The sequence below is a fragment of the Salvelinus namaycush genome, chromosome 37 (genome assembly GCF_016432855.1).
Source record: "Salvelinus namaycush isolate Seneca chromosome 37, SaNama_1.0, whole genome shotgun sequence".
Lineage (NCBI taxonomy): Eukaryota > Metazoa > Chordata > Actinopteri > Salmoniformes > Salmonidae > Salvelinus > Salvelinus namaycush.
The window spans coordinates 22,992,620-23,011,505 of NC_052343.1; the positions used below are offsets into that span (position 1 = coordinate 22,992,620).

The 18,886-nt window shown below is 42.4% G+C and overlaps 1 protein-coding gene across 1 annotated transcript; it reads right to left on the minus strand.

Annotated features, from left to right (window-relative positions):
- Positions 1-1,277: 1,277 nt before the first annotated feature.
- LOC120030777 (glyceraldehyde-3-phosphate dehydrogenase-like) lies at positions 1,278-18,222 on the minus strand. The gene is made up of 11 exons (XM_038976207.1): positions 18,128-18,222; positions 7,097-7,156; positions 4,845-4,941; positions 4,545-4,651; positions 3,650-3,740; positions 3,255-3,373; positions 3,034-3,115; positions 2,718-2,869; positions 2,293-2,455; positions 2,002-2,099; positions 1,278-1,858 (listed from the first exon to the last, which is right to left on the minus strand). Exons 1-11 carry the CDS (start codon positions 18,205-18,207, stop codon positions 1,789-1,791), a joined length of 1,119 nt encoding a protein of 372 aa, XP_038832135.1. The 5' UTR covers positions 18,208-18,222; the 3' UTR covers positions 1,278-1,788.
- Positions 18,223-18,886: the final 664 nt, after the last annotated feature.

Genomic DNA, 18,886 nt, shown 5'->3' on the forward strand with positions numbered 1-18,886 from the left:
GGTCTTGTAAAGCAAATGGACGGAACAACAGAACGGAGTCACCATGGTTAACCGTAATACTTGCAGGGCAGGACTTCGGCAGTTTCTGCAAAGATTGTTTAGTATGAAAATGTTTTAAAACTCGGTGGTTTCTGTTGTTCATGCAACGAGTAAATAGTTCATGCATCGACGTTGACATGACAAATACAACTAATGACAATTTATAAGCTTAAGGATATTTGCAGCACTATAGCTAGCCTGGACATCCGCTATTCTTCACTGACAAACGACGTTAGCAATAATAGCGCCATCTGGCGGCAGCAGGGCTACACTATATGTAGTAGTCTAACGTCAGAGTTAAAGGCCCAGTGCAGTCAAAAACGTGATTGTCTGTTTCAAAAATATTTCCAAACTATGAGCTTGGAATAGTACTCTGAAAACTGTCAAATTATGATAATGCCCTTTTAGTGTAAGAGCTGTTTGAAAAGACAGCCTGAAATGTCAACCTCTTTTGGTGGGATGAAGTTTTGGTCTGCTCTTGCTAAGAAACACTCTTGTTTCTTTTTGACCATTTTAATTGAAAACAATCACAGTAAGGTACTTAATTGTTACCCAGAAATGATTTGATATTGAGATATGACTACACTGGACCTTTAAAGCTCATTATGGTCGTTCAGGCATCCACAATGTGCAGTAGTCTAGGCTAGTCTAATTAATATAGAAATGTACAACCATGCTATAATGTCATTCCAAAATAATGGGTGTTGTGGTTTTTCATGTGAACAGTGTTGAATGCAGAAAATATACCACCTGTCATTTGGTTTACCTTATTGTGCTACAATATTTGCCACTAGATGTCTCCTGCGATTCCCGTTAGGGCAGGATAAAATAAATTTCAATAGTGGACTTCCAGATAGATTTCAGAATGCATTTGCATATGTCCTTGATGGAGAGTTGACACTTGACTGAGAAACTGTCAGTCCCATAGCCTTACACCCATTAAATTCTGGCAGAAAACCTGTCTGAGAAGTCATCCAGTGCAATGTGCACAACCAGATTGGCAAATTCAATATCAATCATGTTTGACTCCTGGTCCTAGGTACCAACATGGTATGCAGACTTTTGTTCCAGCATAGTATTAAAACTGTGGCCTGGCTAAAGCATCAGCTATTAAAACTGAAGTTTAGGGAATAGCATTTGTTTCAAGATAATTTTCACAAAAACTGGGATTTTCAAATAATGCAAATGTAGATCAAATTAAGTCTAATCCTGTCATTCATGTAACAAACACATTATCATACAATTGTCACTTTATAATGCATCATCTTCATGTTCTGCATCCTGTTGATTATCTTGAATGCAGATGACGACTTATTTTCCATTGTGTGAAAACATGTTCTTATAACACTGGCAAACAGGAAACATGAACAACAACAAGGCAAGACAGAGATATTTGTAAAGATTTTCCAGAAGTATTATTTTTTTTAGTTACAATAGCTTGTCTTTCTCACTTGACTTTTAAAGATTTCTAGTTTAACACCAATACTACATGGTAACAGCCAGTATGGAAACATCTACGGCAATGCTCTGGGAAGACACAGGAACTCATACTGTCAAGTCAAAACAGTCTCAAAGTGGGACTTTTTCGTAAAGGAAAAAACAAATACTCGTACACACAGCCTACTACAGAGACTAATTTGTGTTGTAGAGAGTGGTGGAGGGCTGGGGGTGCTAGGGTTGTGACACTGGAGGGTGTGAGTGCATGTAAAAGAGGAGGGTGGTCCCATCCCAGCTTCTGGAGCCGGAAAGTTACTCCTTAGAATGCATGTACAGCAACAGGTCAGCGACGCGGTGGCTGTAGCCGAACTCGTTGTCATACCTGGGGAAACAGACAGATGGTGTCATAGTTTAGTTGAGGGCTGAGAATAACCAAAAAGGGGTTCAGCGTTAGCAGGGGAGGAACTATAGAATTAGAATGAAGAACGATTGAATATTTACTCTAATTCTAAGGGAGGAACTTACCAGGAAATGAGTTTGACAAAGTTGTCGTTGAGGGAGATACCGGCGCCAGCATCAAAGATGGAGGAGTGGGTGTCTCCAATGAAGTCCGAAGACACAACCTGGTGGGACAGGAAATATGAAAAGTGAGAAACCCACCAACAGAACAGCTGCAGTATACAGAGATCTATGTAATCTAGGAGCCCTGCTTTTAAACTACAACTTATAATTGCATATAATTTCCAGTGAAATTGAGCTCTATTGCCACCTCTGCTCATCTTTCATGTTGACATACATATTTTGTAATTAACTTACAGAGTCCTCAGTGTATCCCAGGTATCCCTTCATGGGTCCTTCGGCGGCCTTCTTGACAGCCGCCTTGATCTCAGCGTAGCTGCCGGGCCGGGACAGGCGGCAGGTTAGGTCCACCACTGACACGTCAGCCACGGGCACACGGAAGGCCATGCCAGTCAGCTTGCTGACAGAGAGAGAGAGAAGGCTCACATCAGCACTTATATAAGCAGTATTTTTCGTCAAGCACACATCTGCATTCAGCATCTTTGATAAGTAGCAGGCACAATCACATAAATGTATGCAACACACCCACCACAGGAGGCTGCTGAGGGGAGGATGGCTCATAATAATGGCTGGAATGGAGTCAATGAAATGTTATTGTTTGATGTCATTCCATTCATTCCAACCAGCCTCCTGTGACACACACACACACTCAAACTACTGACCCGTTGAGCTCAGGGATGACCTTGCCCACAGCCTTGGCAGCTCCGGTGGAGGCAGGGATGATGTTCTGGTGGGCACCACGGCCATCGCGCCATGCCTTGGCAGAGGGGCCGTCCACCGTCTTCTGGGTGGCGGTGTAGGCGTGGACTGTGGTCTGAGAGGACAGGAGATAGAGAAAAAGGGAAAGATGAGCATGGGTTCCATAGCGTCAGCGGATGTGTCAATATGGATCACAGGACAAAAAGACATTCCGATGCTCCCTGCATACTGGTCATGAAGATGCATGGACAGACAGTCTAATGGAAGAAAAACACTGACCATGAGGGCCTCCTCGATGCCGAAGTTGTCGTGGATGACCTTAGCCAGGGGGGCCAGGCAGTTAGTGGTGCAGGATGCATTGCTGTGGATGACCAGAGAGAATTACAATAGGTCACCAATTCAGATGAATCAATTATGCTAGCGTTATTAAAGGTCGACTATTCTTGTGAAGAGTTCGCCCTTTGATCATGCATGTATTGGTCAGGAATAAAGGGACTCACCTGACGATGGTCATGCTGGAGGGGTCATACTTGTCCTCGTTGACTCCCATGACGAACATGGGGGCGTCGGGGGAGGGGGCAGACACAACCACCCGCTTGGCACCACCCTGGATGTGGGACTGTGAAAACAGAAAAGAAAACACATTGAGAAAGTCTCAAATCTTGCATGCACATCTAATACATCATATTGAATGTTTGTGTCTGGATCTGACTGGTCCTAATACACTTGAGAACTGTTGATAAAGTCTTTCGAGTTTCATAGCTTTATTTTGACAAAGTACATTAGGGTTACTTATTTGGCTGTTGCAAGGCCTTGGTGAGCGCTATAGTTATCAGTGCTTGACGGGGACACACGAGTGTCAGTGTCTTCTGTCTGTCTGGGTACTGCTACTTACAGAGGCCTTGTCAATGCTGAGGAAGACTCCGGTGGATTCAACGACGTAGTCGGCACCGGCGTTACCCCATGGGATCTCATGGGGCTTCATACTAATGGGGAGAGAGAGATATTAAGGAAAGCCTTCGACTATGTACAGACTCAGTGAGCATTGCCTTGCTATTGAGAGGCCGCCGTAGGCAGACCTGGATCTCAAGAGAAGACAAGCTATGTGCACACTGCCCACAAAATAATGAGGTGGAAACTGAGATGCACTTCCTAACCTCCTACCAAATGTATGACCATAGAGACACATATTTCCCTCAGATTGCACAGACCCACATAGAATTCGAAAACAAATTCAATTTTGATAAACTCCCATATCTATTGGGTAATATACCACAGTGTGCCATCACAGGAGCAAGATTTGTGACCTGTTGCCACAAGAAAAGGGCAACCAGTGAAGAACAAACACCATTGTAAATACAACCATATTTATGTTTAGTTATTTTCCCTTTTGTACTTTCACTATTTGAACATCGTTACAACACTGTACATAGACACATTTTAAATGTCTATTCCGTTGGAACTTTTGGGAGTAACATTCAAAATGGGTGAATATTTCCTTTAAGCCTCAGTGTTATCGCTGTGAGCTGGGCCTTGCAGACAGGTGGCGCCAGCCCTCAAAGGCCGATAGCAACACTGAGGAGATAATGGCCAGAGGGGTTACAGACCACTGAGGTAATACTCTATGAGCCAGGGAGAAAGGGGCACACACACGCTCAATCCCAAATCAACCTAGCCCCATAGAATGGAACTTTACTCAGACGTACAGAAACGCTGTTCCAGTGGCCCTCACACACACACACACATACAGGCAAGCACACCCGAGCACACGTGATGATGCCATCACTCACCACTGGAATACGGAGATGGAGTGGTCGTCCACAATCAGCTTCCCGTCCTCCATGCTCACCTCACCTTTGTAACGGCCGTGGGTGGAGTCATACTTGAACATGTAAACCTGTGGAGAAAGAAAATGTCAGAGAACATCAAGGTTATCAGTTCATTACACATGATGGGGTAATTGGTGCGTTTTTACAATAAATACTACCACATAAGCACACAGGTAGCTTGATCTGGCCTCTGATTAATATGGCAGGGTGCCATATTGTATGAAGGCTGTTGGTTGAGGAACTGAAAGAGACTCAGCTCACCATGTACTGCAGGTCGATGAAGGGATCGTTGATGGCAACAACTTTGATTCCCTTCTGCAGGCAGGCCCTGAGGACCAGGCGGCCAATGCGGCCAAATCTGGACAGAGAGAGGGAAGAGCTGGATTCAGTACACAGACAAAGGGCGACATGGTATTGCTCCCCTAAAAACGTTCTAAAATTCCCTTGTCCGGCCTCTGTGTATTGGGACTGCTGTGAAAAATTCCAGATGATGCTAAATGAAAATGTTTTGAGTTAGGATTTACACATCATGTGGTGAGTGAAGAAATGTGTGTGTACTTAGTCGTGTGACTCTGTTGTACGTGCGTTGGCGTGCTTTCCTTGGGGTGATGGTTTACAGTGTAATCCTCATTATCTGTTCACAGTGCTGTCCTCCTCTTCCCATCTAACACTACTGACTCCCCTCAACACCACACCTTCTGGCGCCGGTTGCACAAGTTGGTCGTAACTCTACGTCCAAGGTAAAACATGCTCTACGCCGGACCTAAAAATGATACCTGATACACCTCCCTTCTATGAGCTATGCCTGGCGGAGATTCTACACCTAGTAGGGAGCAGGCGTTAAATTGGGAATCTTCTTTCATGACATGCTCTGAAAATCTATATTTTCAAAAGGATGCGAGTCTCGTGTTCATATTTCACAACCTCTGCGGGCTTTTTGAGTTTCCTATGAGTGAGTCAATAATACACTTGACTTATGTTACAGACCATGCTGAATGTGTCTGATCAGATATTAGCAAACGAATAGCTGAGCTGCAACCTCCACTTATTTGCCCAACCAGAGATCAAATAACCAAATACTGTATACAACAGAGATTCTGTGAAACAAAATCACATTGATTGATCAGACAAGTCAAAGGCTTTTCATGGGGATATAGCCTTGGCTACTACGCCAGTGAAGAGCAAAAATGACCCCCCTGTTATACTAGGCCAGTGTAGGCTACATAACATGCTAGCAAAATGTTCTGATAACACTATTAGATGAGCAAACTAGACTAAAGATTATCATCATGAACACTCACCTCAACTGGGTAACATTTTCCCAGCCTAATTGTCACCAAATATCCAAATGGAGATACAGTGAAAACAAAAATCTGACATTCATTAATTATCAAGACGAGTCCTCATGCTTGTCTCAAAGCAGTGAGATGGCGCTGTCCCAATCATAACGGTGATGAAATTATAGTTGACCACACACATCGTTACTTTAAAGTATTTCAATTAATTTATCCCAATATTTTCGTAATTTAGTGATATTCATTCCCACAGTAATTATTGATTGACCCATCCAGATGTGGTTTAGAAAACATGCATTCATAGCGGTGGGCTTTGCAAAGTGATGGGACGTGCCTCGCAAAGTTCAGAACTGTCACAATGTCACGTTCCTGACCTTATTTCCTTTGTTCAGTCTTTGTTTAGTTGGTCAGGACGTGAGCTGGGTGGGCATTCTATGTTATGTGTTTCTATGTTGGGTTTATTGTTTGGCCTAATATGGTTCTCAATCAGAGGCAGGTGTTTGTCATTGTCTCTGATTGGGAACCATATTAAGGTTGCCTGTTTTCACTGTTTGTTTGTGGGTGATTGTTGCCGTGTCTGTGTTTGTTCGCCACACGGTACTGTTTTCGTTCATTTGTTCACGTCATTTTGTCAGTGTTCTGTTTGTTGGATCATCATTAAAATTCTTCATCATGAACATTTACCACGCTGCGCCTTGGTCCTCCTCTCTTCCACCTAACGACGAGCGTGACACACGATGATGGTAACAGCCTAGCAACCATCAGTATGAAGCATCAAATCTCATGAACGGCCATTGCTTACGCCGGACTTAGCTACGACTAAATTCTGATCCCAAAGTTGGACGTAGCTACGCCCGAACTAGCATTTAAGGCCAACTTCTTTAACACCCAACTGGTGCAACTGGCCCCTGATGACAACCACAAGCTCTGTGGGGGCCGACAGATACCCATAGGAAAACGACCAATGTCTGTTCAGTGTTCATTGTTTGCTGCTCCCAAATGTGACTTACACCATAGAGCTTTCAGTGTGTTTTGCAATTGCTTTGCACCTTTATATTGCTTCATAGCCTGTTATTATTACATAACTAGTCTTAACTGGGGCTGGATATCTTCTGTTGGTGCACATGAGTCATTTCCCATTTTTTGAATGGCAGTGTTTAACACCTTTTCTGATAAATATGCAACAATTTGTATATTAGAGGTGAATGTAATACCCACCCGTTGATTCCAACACAGAGGTCTGACATAGTTGCTGTTGATTGGGTTGTAGTGGTGAACCTGAAACAAGACATTAGAAAACATTAGGAAGCGTATTGCAACAAAAGTGTCTCTCCCTGTAGAAACAGCAGTCTTGCAAATGTACAGCTTTCACAAAGAGGGTAGGCCTAACTAACACTGAAATTTTCCACGCCGTCTATTCTCACAGAGCACAGTGCCTAGAATCTGCAATCAATCTTTTTTTCTATAACAGCAGAGAAAGTAGTGCAAAAGTTTAATTTGTCCAGTTATATAACTGCAGTTAGCTAAGTCAAACACTTGTTCTGCTATGTAGTGCAGGCCTAGGTGGCCTCGTGCTGGGAGGTGTAGGCTAGATTTGTGTCCCTAACTTGGCTATGGAAGGCTCCATTGTCTCCAGGCCTGTTTAACATGCCAGACAGAGAGCAGAGACTTGAGGAACTGAAGCAACAGGCCCAGACTTCCTATTCAGAGGACTTCCTTTCTGTAGACTCCAGGGGAAACCAGCCCAGTATGAAACAAACACTGGGTTCTGGGCTCCTCCCTTGGAACCTGTCTGAATCCACAGGGGATACAAATCAGTAGCTCTCCTCTCCTCCGCAATGTTAGCTCTCACTGTATTACCAGCCTGAAGGCCTGTGGTGCCAGGCCAGTCTCATTACTTTCCAGAGGCTGCGGTGTGTAAGGAATGATAAAACACAGCCTTCCACTTTAACCTTCTGGTTTAATAGGAGACTAGGCTATTTGTCTACTTTGACTTCTCCAATGGTCCATATTGGAGGATTGGACACAGACATGCCTTTCTGTTCTCAGCTCAACTTGCCTGGAAACGTATAAATATGAGCCTTGGGTAGTGCCTAGTTTTCAGTGACAATCTGTATTGTGATCATATGCACATTACTTTATGGGCAAGCTGCTGCATGTGTGGTATTTCTGACAGAGTGAGTGGCTGTGCAGGAGCATGTTGAGGTTTCTAAAGACACTGAGATAGGCTATTGGTTATGTAAGAGAGACAGACATGTCTACTAAACAAAAAAGAGGGAGGGTTGCAACATAGTCAAGCATGTAACCTCATCAGCCCTATAAGGACTGGAGAGGGAGAGGAGTCAAACAGAGATATTTTTGTGGAGGAAGGGACCATTAGCCAGAGACACAGGAAGCAGATTTGTGTGTGAACAAGTTAGATATGAGACACTTCCTGTAACAACAAAGCAAGTTATTACAGCTGAGACAAATAAGGCGTTATAGTTTAACTCTGTCTTTACATACTGTTTGAGCAAGCCAAAGATAAATGTTCAACCAAATTATGTAGCCTAGCAAAACAAGTGTTGGTTAGTAATGCTGAAGGTAATATGAGGTCGGGAGAGGTTTGAACACATTTTTGAGGCAATACTTGCAAAATACAGTTGGCCAATAACATCAATGTCAGGTACGTGATGGAGGATGGACCGCATAACAGTAAGTTACTACCTTTGGCTAACACAAAGTGATGCAACAATCAGGAAATTCCTGCTTCTTCATTTTGCATCGATGAAAACGTTTGTTGGAAATTGATGTGGCAAACTCTTGTGAATATCAATGTAGAAACAATGCTGTTTAAACAAGTCATAGCCCTGGGCTATAGATCTTTCAATGCATCATATTTACCATAATCTGCTTTGCTCTATATGTGACATTTAAACCAATAAAGCAAATGACAGACTCATTATTAATCAATTTCAACTGAAAAATAAACTGTTCTCGTTTCAACAAAGGAGACTATTGATTTGTCCTATTCTGCCATGATGACAGATAGGGATTTTGGCTGCACATGGAGGTCCAATTAGGTCCAATCTAACAGGACTAAAATAACATTTAGGTATATAAAAAAAATCCATGACCATGTCCAGTTCAAAGGAAAGGTAAATGTGGTTTGTTTCTTCTCTCAAGTTAGGATAAATCATTAGGCCATAACCTAGCTTCGCTGTAACCTTTTATTTTTTATTTGATTTATTTCACCTTTATTTAACCAAGTAGGCCAGTTGAGAACAAGTTCTCATTTACAACTGTGACCTGGCCAAGATAAAGCAAAGCAGTTCGACACAAACAATAACACAGAGTTACACATGGGATAAACAAACGTACAGTCAATGACACAATAGAAAAATCTATATACAGTGTGTGTGCAAGTGTAGTAAGATTAGGGAGGTAAGGCAATAAATAGGCCATAATGGTGAAATAATTACAATTTAGCATTAACACTGGAGTGATAGATGAGCAGAAGATTAATGTGTAAGTAGAGATACTGGGGTGCAAAGGAGCAAAAAAATAAAATAACAATATGGGGATGAGGTAGTTGGTGGGCTATTTACAGATGAGCTGTGTACAGGTGCAATGATCGGTGAGCTGCTCTGACAGCTGATGCTTAAAGTTAGTGAGGGAGATATAAGACTCCAGCTTCAGTGATTTTTGCAATTCGTTCCAGTCATTGGCAGCAGAGAACTGGAAGGAAAGGCGGCCAAAGGAGGAGTTGGCTTTGGGGATGACCAGTGAAATATACCTGCTGGAGCGCGTGCTACGGGTGGGTGCTGCTATGGTGACCAGTGAGCTGAGATAAGGTGGGGCTTTACCCAGCAGAGACTTGTAGATAACCTGGAGCCAGTGGGTTTGGCGATGAATATGAAGCGAGGGGCAGCCAACGAGAGCATATAGGTCGTAGTGGTGGGCAGTATTTGGGGCTTTGGTGACAAAACGGATGGCACTGTGAAAGACTACATCCAATTTGCTGAGTAGAGTGTTGGAGGCTATTTTGTAAATTACGTCGCCGAAGTCAAGGATCAGTAGCATAGTCAGTTTTACGAGGGTATGTTTGGCAGCATGAGTGAAGGAGGTTTTGTTGTGAAATAGGAAGCTGATTCTAGATTTAATTTTGGATTGGAGATGTTTGATGTGAGTCTGGAAGGAGAGTTTACAGTCTAAACAGACACCTAGGTATTTGTAGTTGTCCACATATTCTAACTCAGAACCTTCCAGAGTAGTGATGCTAGACGGGCGGGCGGGTGCAGGCAGCAATCGGTTGAAGAGCATGCATTTAGTTTTACTTGCATTTAAGAGCAGTTGGAGGCCACGGAAGGAGAGTTGTATGGCATTGAAGCTCGTCTGGAGGTTTGTTAACACAGTGTTCAAAGAAGAACCCTGGACAGATAGGCTATATTAGAGTCATGGCTAGAAGGGATCCAGCTTTTGTCAAATTAACATCAAAAGTAGATTTATTTTACAACTCTAATCCTTTCCCTAACAGTAACCTAATTCTCCTAACCTGCTGCGCAAGCTTTCCTAATCAGTTACGAATAGTCAAATCTGATGTTCATTTGACAAAATCTGGATCCCTTCTAGCCATGACCCTATATGAAGGGAGTCCCAGTTATCCTCCATTAGCTTTTCCACTCTGAGTGGAGGGTCACCGAAATGGAAGCACAGAAACAATCCATACACGGGACAGAACTAGTACTGAACTCTCCGAGCATTAGGCTAGACTAGTACGGACAAAGCCCTTGGGGCTAAAACACCTCAAACCAATCGAAGCAACACTTTAGACAATCAACTCAAAATAGCTATAAATAGGCTTAGATTTTTCCAACGGATTGTCCGGTTGTCTAATGTCTAGCACCCGTTTCAAACTGTCTGGGTGTAGGCTATAACGTGAGGGTTATGCAAAAGCAACATATGAACAAGGCAGTTAACCCACTGTTCCTAGGCCATCATTGAAAATAAGAATTTGTTCTTAACTGACTTGCCTAGTTAAATAAAGGTCAAATGAAAAAAATATATATATCCTCAATAGACAATTTATTTACCTGGTTAACTAAGTGTAGTAAGCTATGCAACACTACATAGGCTACATATTTAATTGGACTAGTGTCATAAGGTCAAGTACCTTACTGAATATGCTTAGAATCTGTAGTATCCTCCTATGAGCAATAAGTCAAAAAACTCCTTAGGACTCCCCTCTCCACAGCTTGCAGGCCTCTATGTAAGACTGCTGTGCAGCAGCAAGGTAGGATTTAGCGCCGTCTTTGAAAGGACACACAGGATTGCCCTTGCATCTGGTTGGTGTACGTTAGACAACTTGATAATCTGTGCCTGTGTGAGTTTGTGTGCCTGTATGCCTGTGTGTGTGGCTCCCACTGCACCGCAATTTACCCAGATGGCTTATCCTAATCTGCCTGTTCCTCCAGCCTGTGGTCTTTTTAAAGAGCCCCAGAATGCACTGCGTATGCTGCCTGGATTGACTGGCCAATAATGAGCCGACTGGGCCAAGCTCACAGTGAATCCTCCTCACATAATGCAGTCACACTGACTACAAATGAATGGCATCTGTGCCTCAACTCCATTCACTGCACCAGTGGGGAATTAAAAGTACTAGTCTGGAGCTTGAAATTTTCAGTAACATTGAAAGTTTGGATTAGTACATTAAAAAGATGTCATCAAGTTTGACTGTCAGGCCATATTCAATTCTCCTTGCCACACAGGCATCATAAATTGACCCAGCCATTAGTGATACAGGCAAGCAGGCTGAGAGGCAGTCAGAGAAGGCTCCATGTTAGTATCGGGTTCTCACATTCCTCCCTCCTTTATATTCTGTTCACACCTTCCCGCTCTCCCCCTTCAGCTGCAGTATGGTCCAATCCACATATCAAGTCCACTGCACTAGTTCTATCACCTTCATTTTGTTTCTTGAGAAAAACAGAATAGACAAGCCTCACGCCTGTCTTGTCAAGGCTGCTGTGGTCTACAAAAGAAAATGTCGGTGGGTTCTGTTATTGTGTCTGTGTGTACTATTGTCTGAAGTACTACCACCCCTCTTTTGGTCTCAAGAGTACGCAAGTGGGCTGACAAATATAATCCTTTGTCGAGGGGACCAATCAATACTGGACTTGTGTCCTGGATGCCTCAAGATGTCAAACGACCTTCAATTAAGAGCTGAACTGTGGAGGAATTCAACAGGCGCAGGCTGGTGGCAACATGGTGGTGACTCTTAGCACAGACAAATGGCCACTGTGTTTATACAGGCCTATAGGATCCACCTCTGCTTCTGACTCAACCTCAATCAATTATCTGCCTGTTCTACTGAAAACTGACACACAACGTCAGGTGAAAATTAACATCTCCATACCAACACCCCATGATCAAGTTCCAAACACTGAAAAGAGTAGGCCCATGTTTTTCTGATTGTGTCATTCAAGCAAAAGATTGAGCATGAGCCATGGTATTTTTTAGGGCTGGCACAATTACTGTATAACGTTGAACCGATGGTTATTGATGAAGACGGCCATGAAAATAAAATAACCTTCATAAGCATAAAAAATATATACAGTACCAGTCAAAAGTTAGACACACCTACTCATTCAAGGGTTTTTCATATTTTCTACATTGTAGAATAGTGAAGACATCAAAACTATGAAAAAAACATATGGAATGATGTAGTAACCAAAAAAGTATTAAACAAACAAAAACGACAGCTTTGCATACTCTTGGCATTCTCTCAACCACCTTCATGAGGTAGTCACCTGGAATGCTTTTTCAACAGTCTTGAAGGAGTTCCCACATATGCTGAGCACTTGTTGGCTGCTTTTCCGTCACTCTGCAGTCCAACTCATCCCAAACCATCTCAATTGGGTTGAGGTCGGGTGATTGTGGAGGCCAGATCATCTGATGCAGCACTCCATCACCCTCCTTGGTCAAATAGTCCTTACACAGCCTGGAGGTGTGTTGGATCATTGTCCTGTTGAAAAACAAATGATACTCCCGCTAAGGCAAACCAGATGGGATGGCGTATCGCTGCAGAATGCTGTGGTAGCCATGCTGGTTAATTGTCTCTTGAATTCTAAATAAATCACTGACTGTCACCAGCAAAGCACCCCCACACCTCCCCCATGCTTCACGGCGGGAACCACACATGCAGAGATCATCCGTTCACCTACTCTCTGTCTCACAAAGACATGGGTGTTTGGAACCAAAAATTTCAATTTTGGACTCATCAGACCAAAAAACAGATTTCCACCGGTCTAATGTCCATTGCTCGTGTTTCTTGGCCCAAGCAAGTCTCATCCTATTGATGTCTTTTAGTAGTGGTTTCTTTGCAGCAATTCGACCATGAAGGCCTGATTCACGCAGTCTCCTCTGAACAGTTGATGTTGAGATGTGTCTGTTACTTGAACTCTGTGAAGCATTTATTTGGTCTGCAATCTAAGGTGCAGTTAACTCTAATGAACTTACCTTCTGCAGCAGAGGTAACTCTGGGTCTTCCATTCCATTGGCGGTCCACATGAGACAGTTTCATGTCTTAAAGTAATGGACTGTCATTTCTCTGCTTATTTGAGCAGTTTTGTCATAATATGGACTTGGTCTTTTACCAAATAGGGCCATCTTCTGTATACCACCTCTACCTTGTCGCTACACAACTAATTGGCTCAAACTCATTAAGAAAGAAAGAAATTCCACAAATTAACTTTTTAGGACTTAGGAAAATTTCAATTGGCTCAGAACAGGGCATTACAGCTGGCCCTTGGATGTACACAGAGAGCTAATATTAATAATATGCATGTCAATCTCTCCTGGCTGAAAGTGGAGGAGAGATTGACTTCATCACTACTTTTATTTATGAGAGGTATTGATATGTTGAATGCACTAAGCTGTCTGTTTAAACTACTGGCACACAGCTCGGACACCCATGCATACCACATGAGACATGCCACAAGAGGTCTCTTCACAGTCCCCAAGTCCAGAACAGACTATGAGAGGAACACAGTACTACATAGAACCATGACTACATGGTACTCTATTCCACATCAAGTAACTGACGCAAGCAGTACAATTAGATTTAAAAAAACAGATAAAACACCTTTTGGAACAGCGGGGACTGTGAAGCAACACAAACACATGCATACACACACACGATAACATACACATGGATTTAGTACTGTAGATGTGTGGTAGTGATGGAGTAGGGGCCTGAGGGCACACAGTGTATTGTAAAATCTGTGAATATATTGTAATATTTTTTAAACTGTATAAAATGCCTTAATTTTGCTGGACCACAGGAAGAATAGCTGCTGCTTTGGCAGCAGCTAATGGGGGATCCATAATAAATACAAATACAAACAAGGCACACATGTTAATTGAAATGCATTCCAGGTGACTACCTCATGAAGATGGTTGAGAGAATGCCAAGAGTGTGCAAAGCTGTCAAGGCAAAGGGTGGCTACTTTGAAGAATCTCAAATTTAAAATATATTTGGATTTGTTCAACACGTTGTTGGTTACTACATGATTCCATATGTGTTATTGTGTAGTGTTGATGTCTTCACTGTTATTCAACAATGTAGAAAATAGTAAAAATAAAGAAAACCCTTGAATGAGTAGGTGTGTCCAAACCTTTGACTGGTACTGTATATACATTTAAATGTTTTGGTGTGTGGAAAGAACAGCTGACTGAAAACAGGAGAGCTGGGCATTCATGCGGTTGACTCTGTTTCTGCTGTAACATGGACTCTACAACTTAATTCAACTTTGTTGCTCCTTTCTGAAACAAGCAAGATGCTGTAGCAAACTAATCTTTGGTTGCCTAGGTGATTCCCCCCTCCCATCAGCAGAACATACCAGTCAGGAGACGAGGATAAAATGTGAGTCTTATATCTATTCTGGTGACAGCGGTCATTTGGTTGACCAATAACCGCCATCCAAAATTCCATGACCTGACCGTCATATCCCTAGGTGTATTGACCATCATACCAATAATATTTCATAGCAAAGTATTCAAAATGCCTGGGGGAACAAATCTCAATAATGAGTACTTTGTTTCAAACATCCACCATGGTAGTTGTCTGTTCTAAGTCTGTCTAGCCAATCAGTCAAGTGCTGTGGGGCTACTCCTCTGTTGGGGTGTAGCCGTCCACCCCTCCACTCACCCAGACAGGCAATGGTACACAGCTACAGCACCAACCCAATTACTGGGGAGAAACAGGGTGCCTGTAGTATGTGGGTCATTCACCCCAGGGGCATACAGATACCCACTCAGGCAGAAAATGTCCCAGACAATGGGACAAAAATAAAGTGGGTGCAGTGTGGGAGCGTCTCAATATGGAAGCGTTTATGAACGAGTTGGCCTTTTACTACGGTATTCACAAAAATGCTGGCAATCAAGAAACAAAGCAAAAACCTGTGTGTGGCTGTGTTGAGGGATGAGGCAGATGGAGACCATTCCTGTTAGCAGAGCCTGGGAGCCATTTTGAGGAAGTGCTGTGTCATACCACCACGTCCATTTAGTGTGCTGCACACAGGAAGAATGACACACAACCAGGCAAATATGATGCAAGAGGCAGGCGGAGTAATTGTAGGTAATAATATATAGATATTTACAATGTAATAACAACAAATATACTATCAACCAGTGTTGTCACTTGCATAGAGAGAGAGAGAGAGAGAGCACACTGTAACCTCTGTTGACCTCTACAAGCTGTCTTAACCTCAGCAGAGAGAGAGAAAGAAAACGTGCTGCCTCACACACACCCTCTCACTGGCATTTTCTACATTCCCAGGCATGTCTTGTATTGATTGTAGCTCAGTAGTTTTCCACTGTTGAGACCTGAGCCATGAGGGGCAGGCCCTGATACTAGAGACTGAAGACACAGCTCAGTACTCACCATTCAACCTGCTCACTGACTGCCACGCCCCTTTGGAAAATAAACTACATTAAGTCTCACACAAACCTACATCTAGAATATTATTTTCAGTAAATCAATGTATCAAACCTTTTGTGTATTTGTGAAACATCAAACATGATTACCTAAAAGAAATCCACTTATGGTCAAAAGCATGTTTTTCAAGATCATTCTGATTTGTTTGGAAATAATCAGATCTTATTGCCTGCAGCTAAACTATAGTATGTGGGCTAATCTCAAATACATAAAATGAACCTCTGTATAGGCTACTGGTTCTCATCTGAGAATGTTATCAGTCTAATATGGTTGGACAGCTGTCAGAGAGCGGCATGCTGTCCAGTCCTCCTCTACAAGCCTCAGGACCAGCCAGCCTCAGCACCTTGCCTCTTTACTGTCACATGACTGCCCTCACTGCAGACAGCCAGTCAACTCACGCCACTAAATATCACATCATCAAGGCCTAGTAATAGACTAACGTAGTCAGCTTTGTCTGGACAAAACCAGACACTAACAATACAGGTATAAAGAACACACTGATAGGATTCTTCACACACATGTACTGTAAATAATGGTGGGGGAAATATCTCCATGGTAACCTCAAGGTGATGGTAAGTGCATACCAAAAAAAGGAAAGCGCATTGAGCAGGTCAGAGAGAGGGAGTAGAGAGTTTGAGGGAACCACCTCTTTTTACCCAGGAAGAGACTGGCCGTGTTCGACATTGCAGGCGACTTTAAAGGAAAGTCGAGACTGGCTGATTAACTTGCATCATATATAACTATTCAATATTATTTGTAAATCAGTCAGTCAGGCTCAATTTTCCCATGATACATCACAGTTTTGATTAACTCGAACACGGCCATTGAGTCAGCTGCAGGCACGTTCAAGCAGGAAAATAGGACTAGGCCTTATTTAGTCACACGACCTAACCAGTACATCATCAGCTTGTTTACATTAGGCCTATGCAATCAATGTCATTAGCAGTTATTCTTCAAGAATGATAATTGACACAGTGTGCATAAATATCAGCAGGCCAAACTAGATAAATTAGCAGTTTACTGATGATGATGTGCATTACATATTTTTACTTTAAAATCACTTCATTTTGAAATATATAATTATTTCAACAATTCTAACATCCCATTTTTCTGTCCTTTTAGATGAGGAATAATTTTATATCCAGAAAATGATAATAAGTGTTTTATGAGCGAGGCAACTAACGCAGCAGGGAATCAGTCACTCTTTATGGCATCTCCTGGAAAATAGGCCGGGTCTGTAAAATAACCTTACAGTATGATACGACCTTCACCATCGCAGTGATGAAAAAGGCCCATAGTCTGGAGATGGCTGCCTCTCCATCCTCCATAGTGACACCGAGCCGAAACCTGTTGTTCCTGTCTTTGCAAACGGTTGACATCTTGATTAAAGTATGTATATTTGAGCAACTAATACAATTTGCAACAATTCGGAAAGAGTAACCTAATCGGTAGGCACATTGATGCGACACACCGCACCATTGCTTCCACCTTCAGAGAGAAAGAACATCACTGGAACAATACAATTAATCTTCAATTATCATTAATCTCACCCCCAAAATTAAAACTTTCAACGTGAATGTATCAATTACAATTCAACATCCACTTCATAAAAAAAAGCGGTCTCGGCTTAATTTTGCTACATTTTTTTGTTTAGATTTTCATCATTTCGACCGTAACGTTCTAGAATGCTATGACGCAATCAAAAGAATTCATCATGAGTATGTGGTGAGGCACGTAGCTAGCTAGAGCAACATTTCTGGGATTTCCTGTACAGTCATCTATGCCAGAACTCTTGATTTACACCGACCATTTGATACAACTATTTAGGTTCATGAAGACATAATCTAGACGTTGCATGAAGCCACAATATTCGTTGTCAACAGTCTTCCGCAAAATGCATCATCGTTCAAACTACAGTGTCACGTAACCTCGGCACATTTTGCCTTCTAATTAATGAATAATGCATTATCTTGTTGTTCTCACTAAATGCTCAACTCGTGTCTTAATAAACAAGATTTGTACGTGCTATGCATTAGTTAGCAAATATTTTCATATTTTCAGAAATTGTTGTACAGAAACGCGAATTATTACACAAGGCCATGGGCGCATCTTTTCCCCGCCTCCATCATTTATTTCCTGGCTTTGTAATGTTAAAGAGAAAGGAGAGGCTCAAAAGTATCTACTGCTACGGCATTCAAAAAACACAAAGCCACATATTAAGCAATAAGTATTACAATTATTGTTGTATAATAACCCCTTTTGTCTTTCATGCCTACCTTGAAGGGAGATGCTGCAGTGTCTGTGCAAACTGAGAGTACAGATTTCCGAATTTATAGCAGACACGTGACACGAGCATTGGTCTAATCGCCCTGGAAACATGACGTCACATTATCTTTTGCTGGGGCACGGCTGCTATGGAAACCATAGAGAAACTGGGGATGTTGCCAAACAATGGGAGGATACCAATATCCTCCCATGGTTTGGCGACATCCCCAGTTTCTGCAGATTTTTCTGCAGATTTTTTTAAGATGTAACTTTTATTTAACTAGGCAAGTCAATTATGAACAAATTCTTATTTACAATGACAGCCTACACCGGACAAACATGGCGCCAATTGTGCGTCGCCCTACGGGACTCCCAATCACGGCCAGTTGTGATATCGCCTGGAATCGAACCATGGTGTCTGTAGTGCCTTAGACCACTGCGCCACTCGGGAGCCTGATGATGCATCAATATGCAAGAGTATTTAGAAATATAATCAAAATATGCTACGAATGTTTGTTTTTTTATGGACAGAAATTTAAATTAGTATTTTATATTATTTTCACACACGGAACCATAACCATAATAACGGATCATTAATGGCAAAGTCGTTAGTTTGCATAATTTGATGGAAAAATCTGAGTACTGCTCTAAAATTCCACATGCTGCAGCACGTGACTATCTGGGCTAGTGTTCTGCAGAGCATCCGGCTGCTGGGCTACGTGAGATATGATGCGTGCCTCTGTGGAAACCCCATGGATGAAAACCGTCTG

What these genes read in the sequence shown, in the direction of transcription:
- LOC120030777 (XM_038976207.1), bottom strand. Translation starts at nt 18,207, where the DNA reads ATGCTCGTGTCACGTGTCTGCTATAAATTCGGAAATCTGTACTCTCAG. An exon ending in CTGCAGCATCTCCCTTCAAG is followed by an intron (nt 7,157 to 18,127) that starts GTAGGCATGAAA and finishes GTCTTGTTTCAG; the next exon opens with GTTCACCACTACAACCCAAT. An exon ending in GCATCGAGGAGGCCCTCATG is followed by an intron (nt 2,870 to 3,033) that starts GTCAGTGTTTTT and finishes CTGTCCTCTCAG; the next exon opens with ACCACAGTCCACGCCTACAC.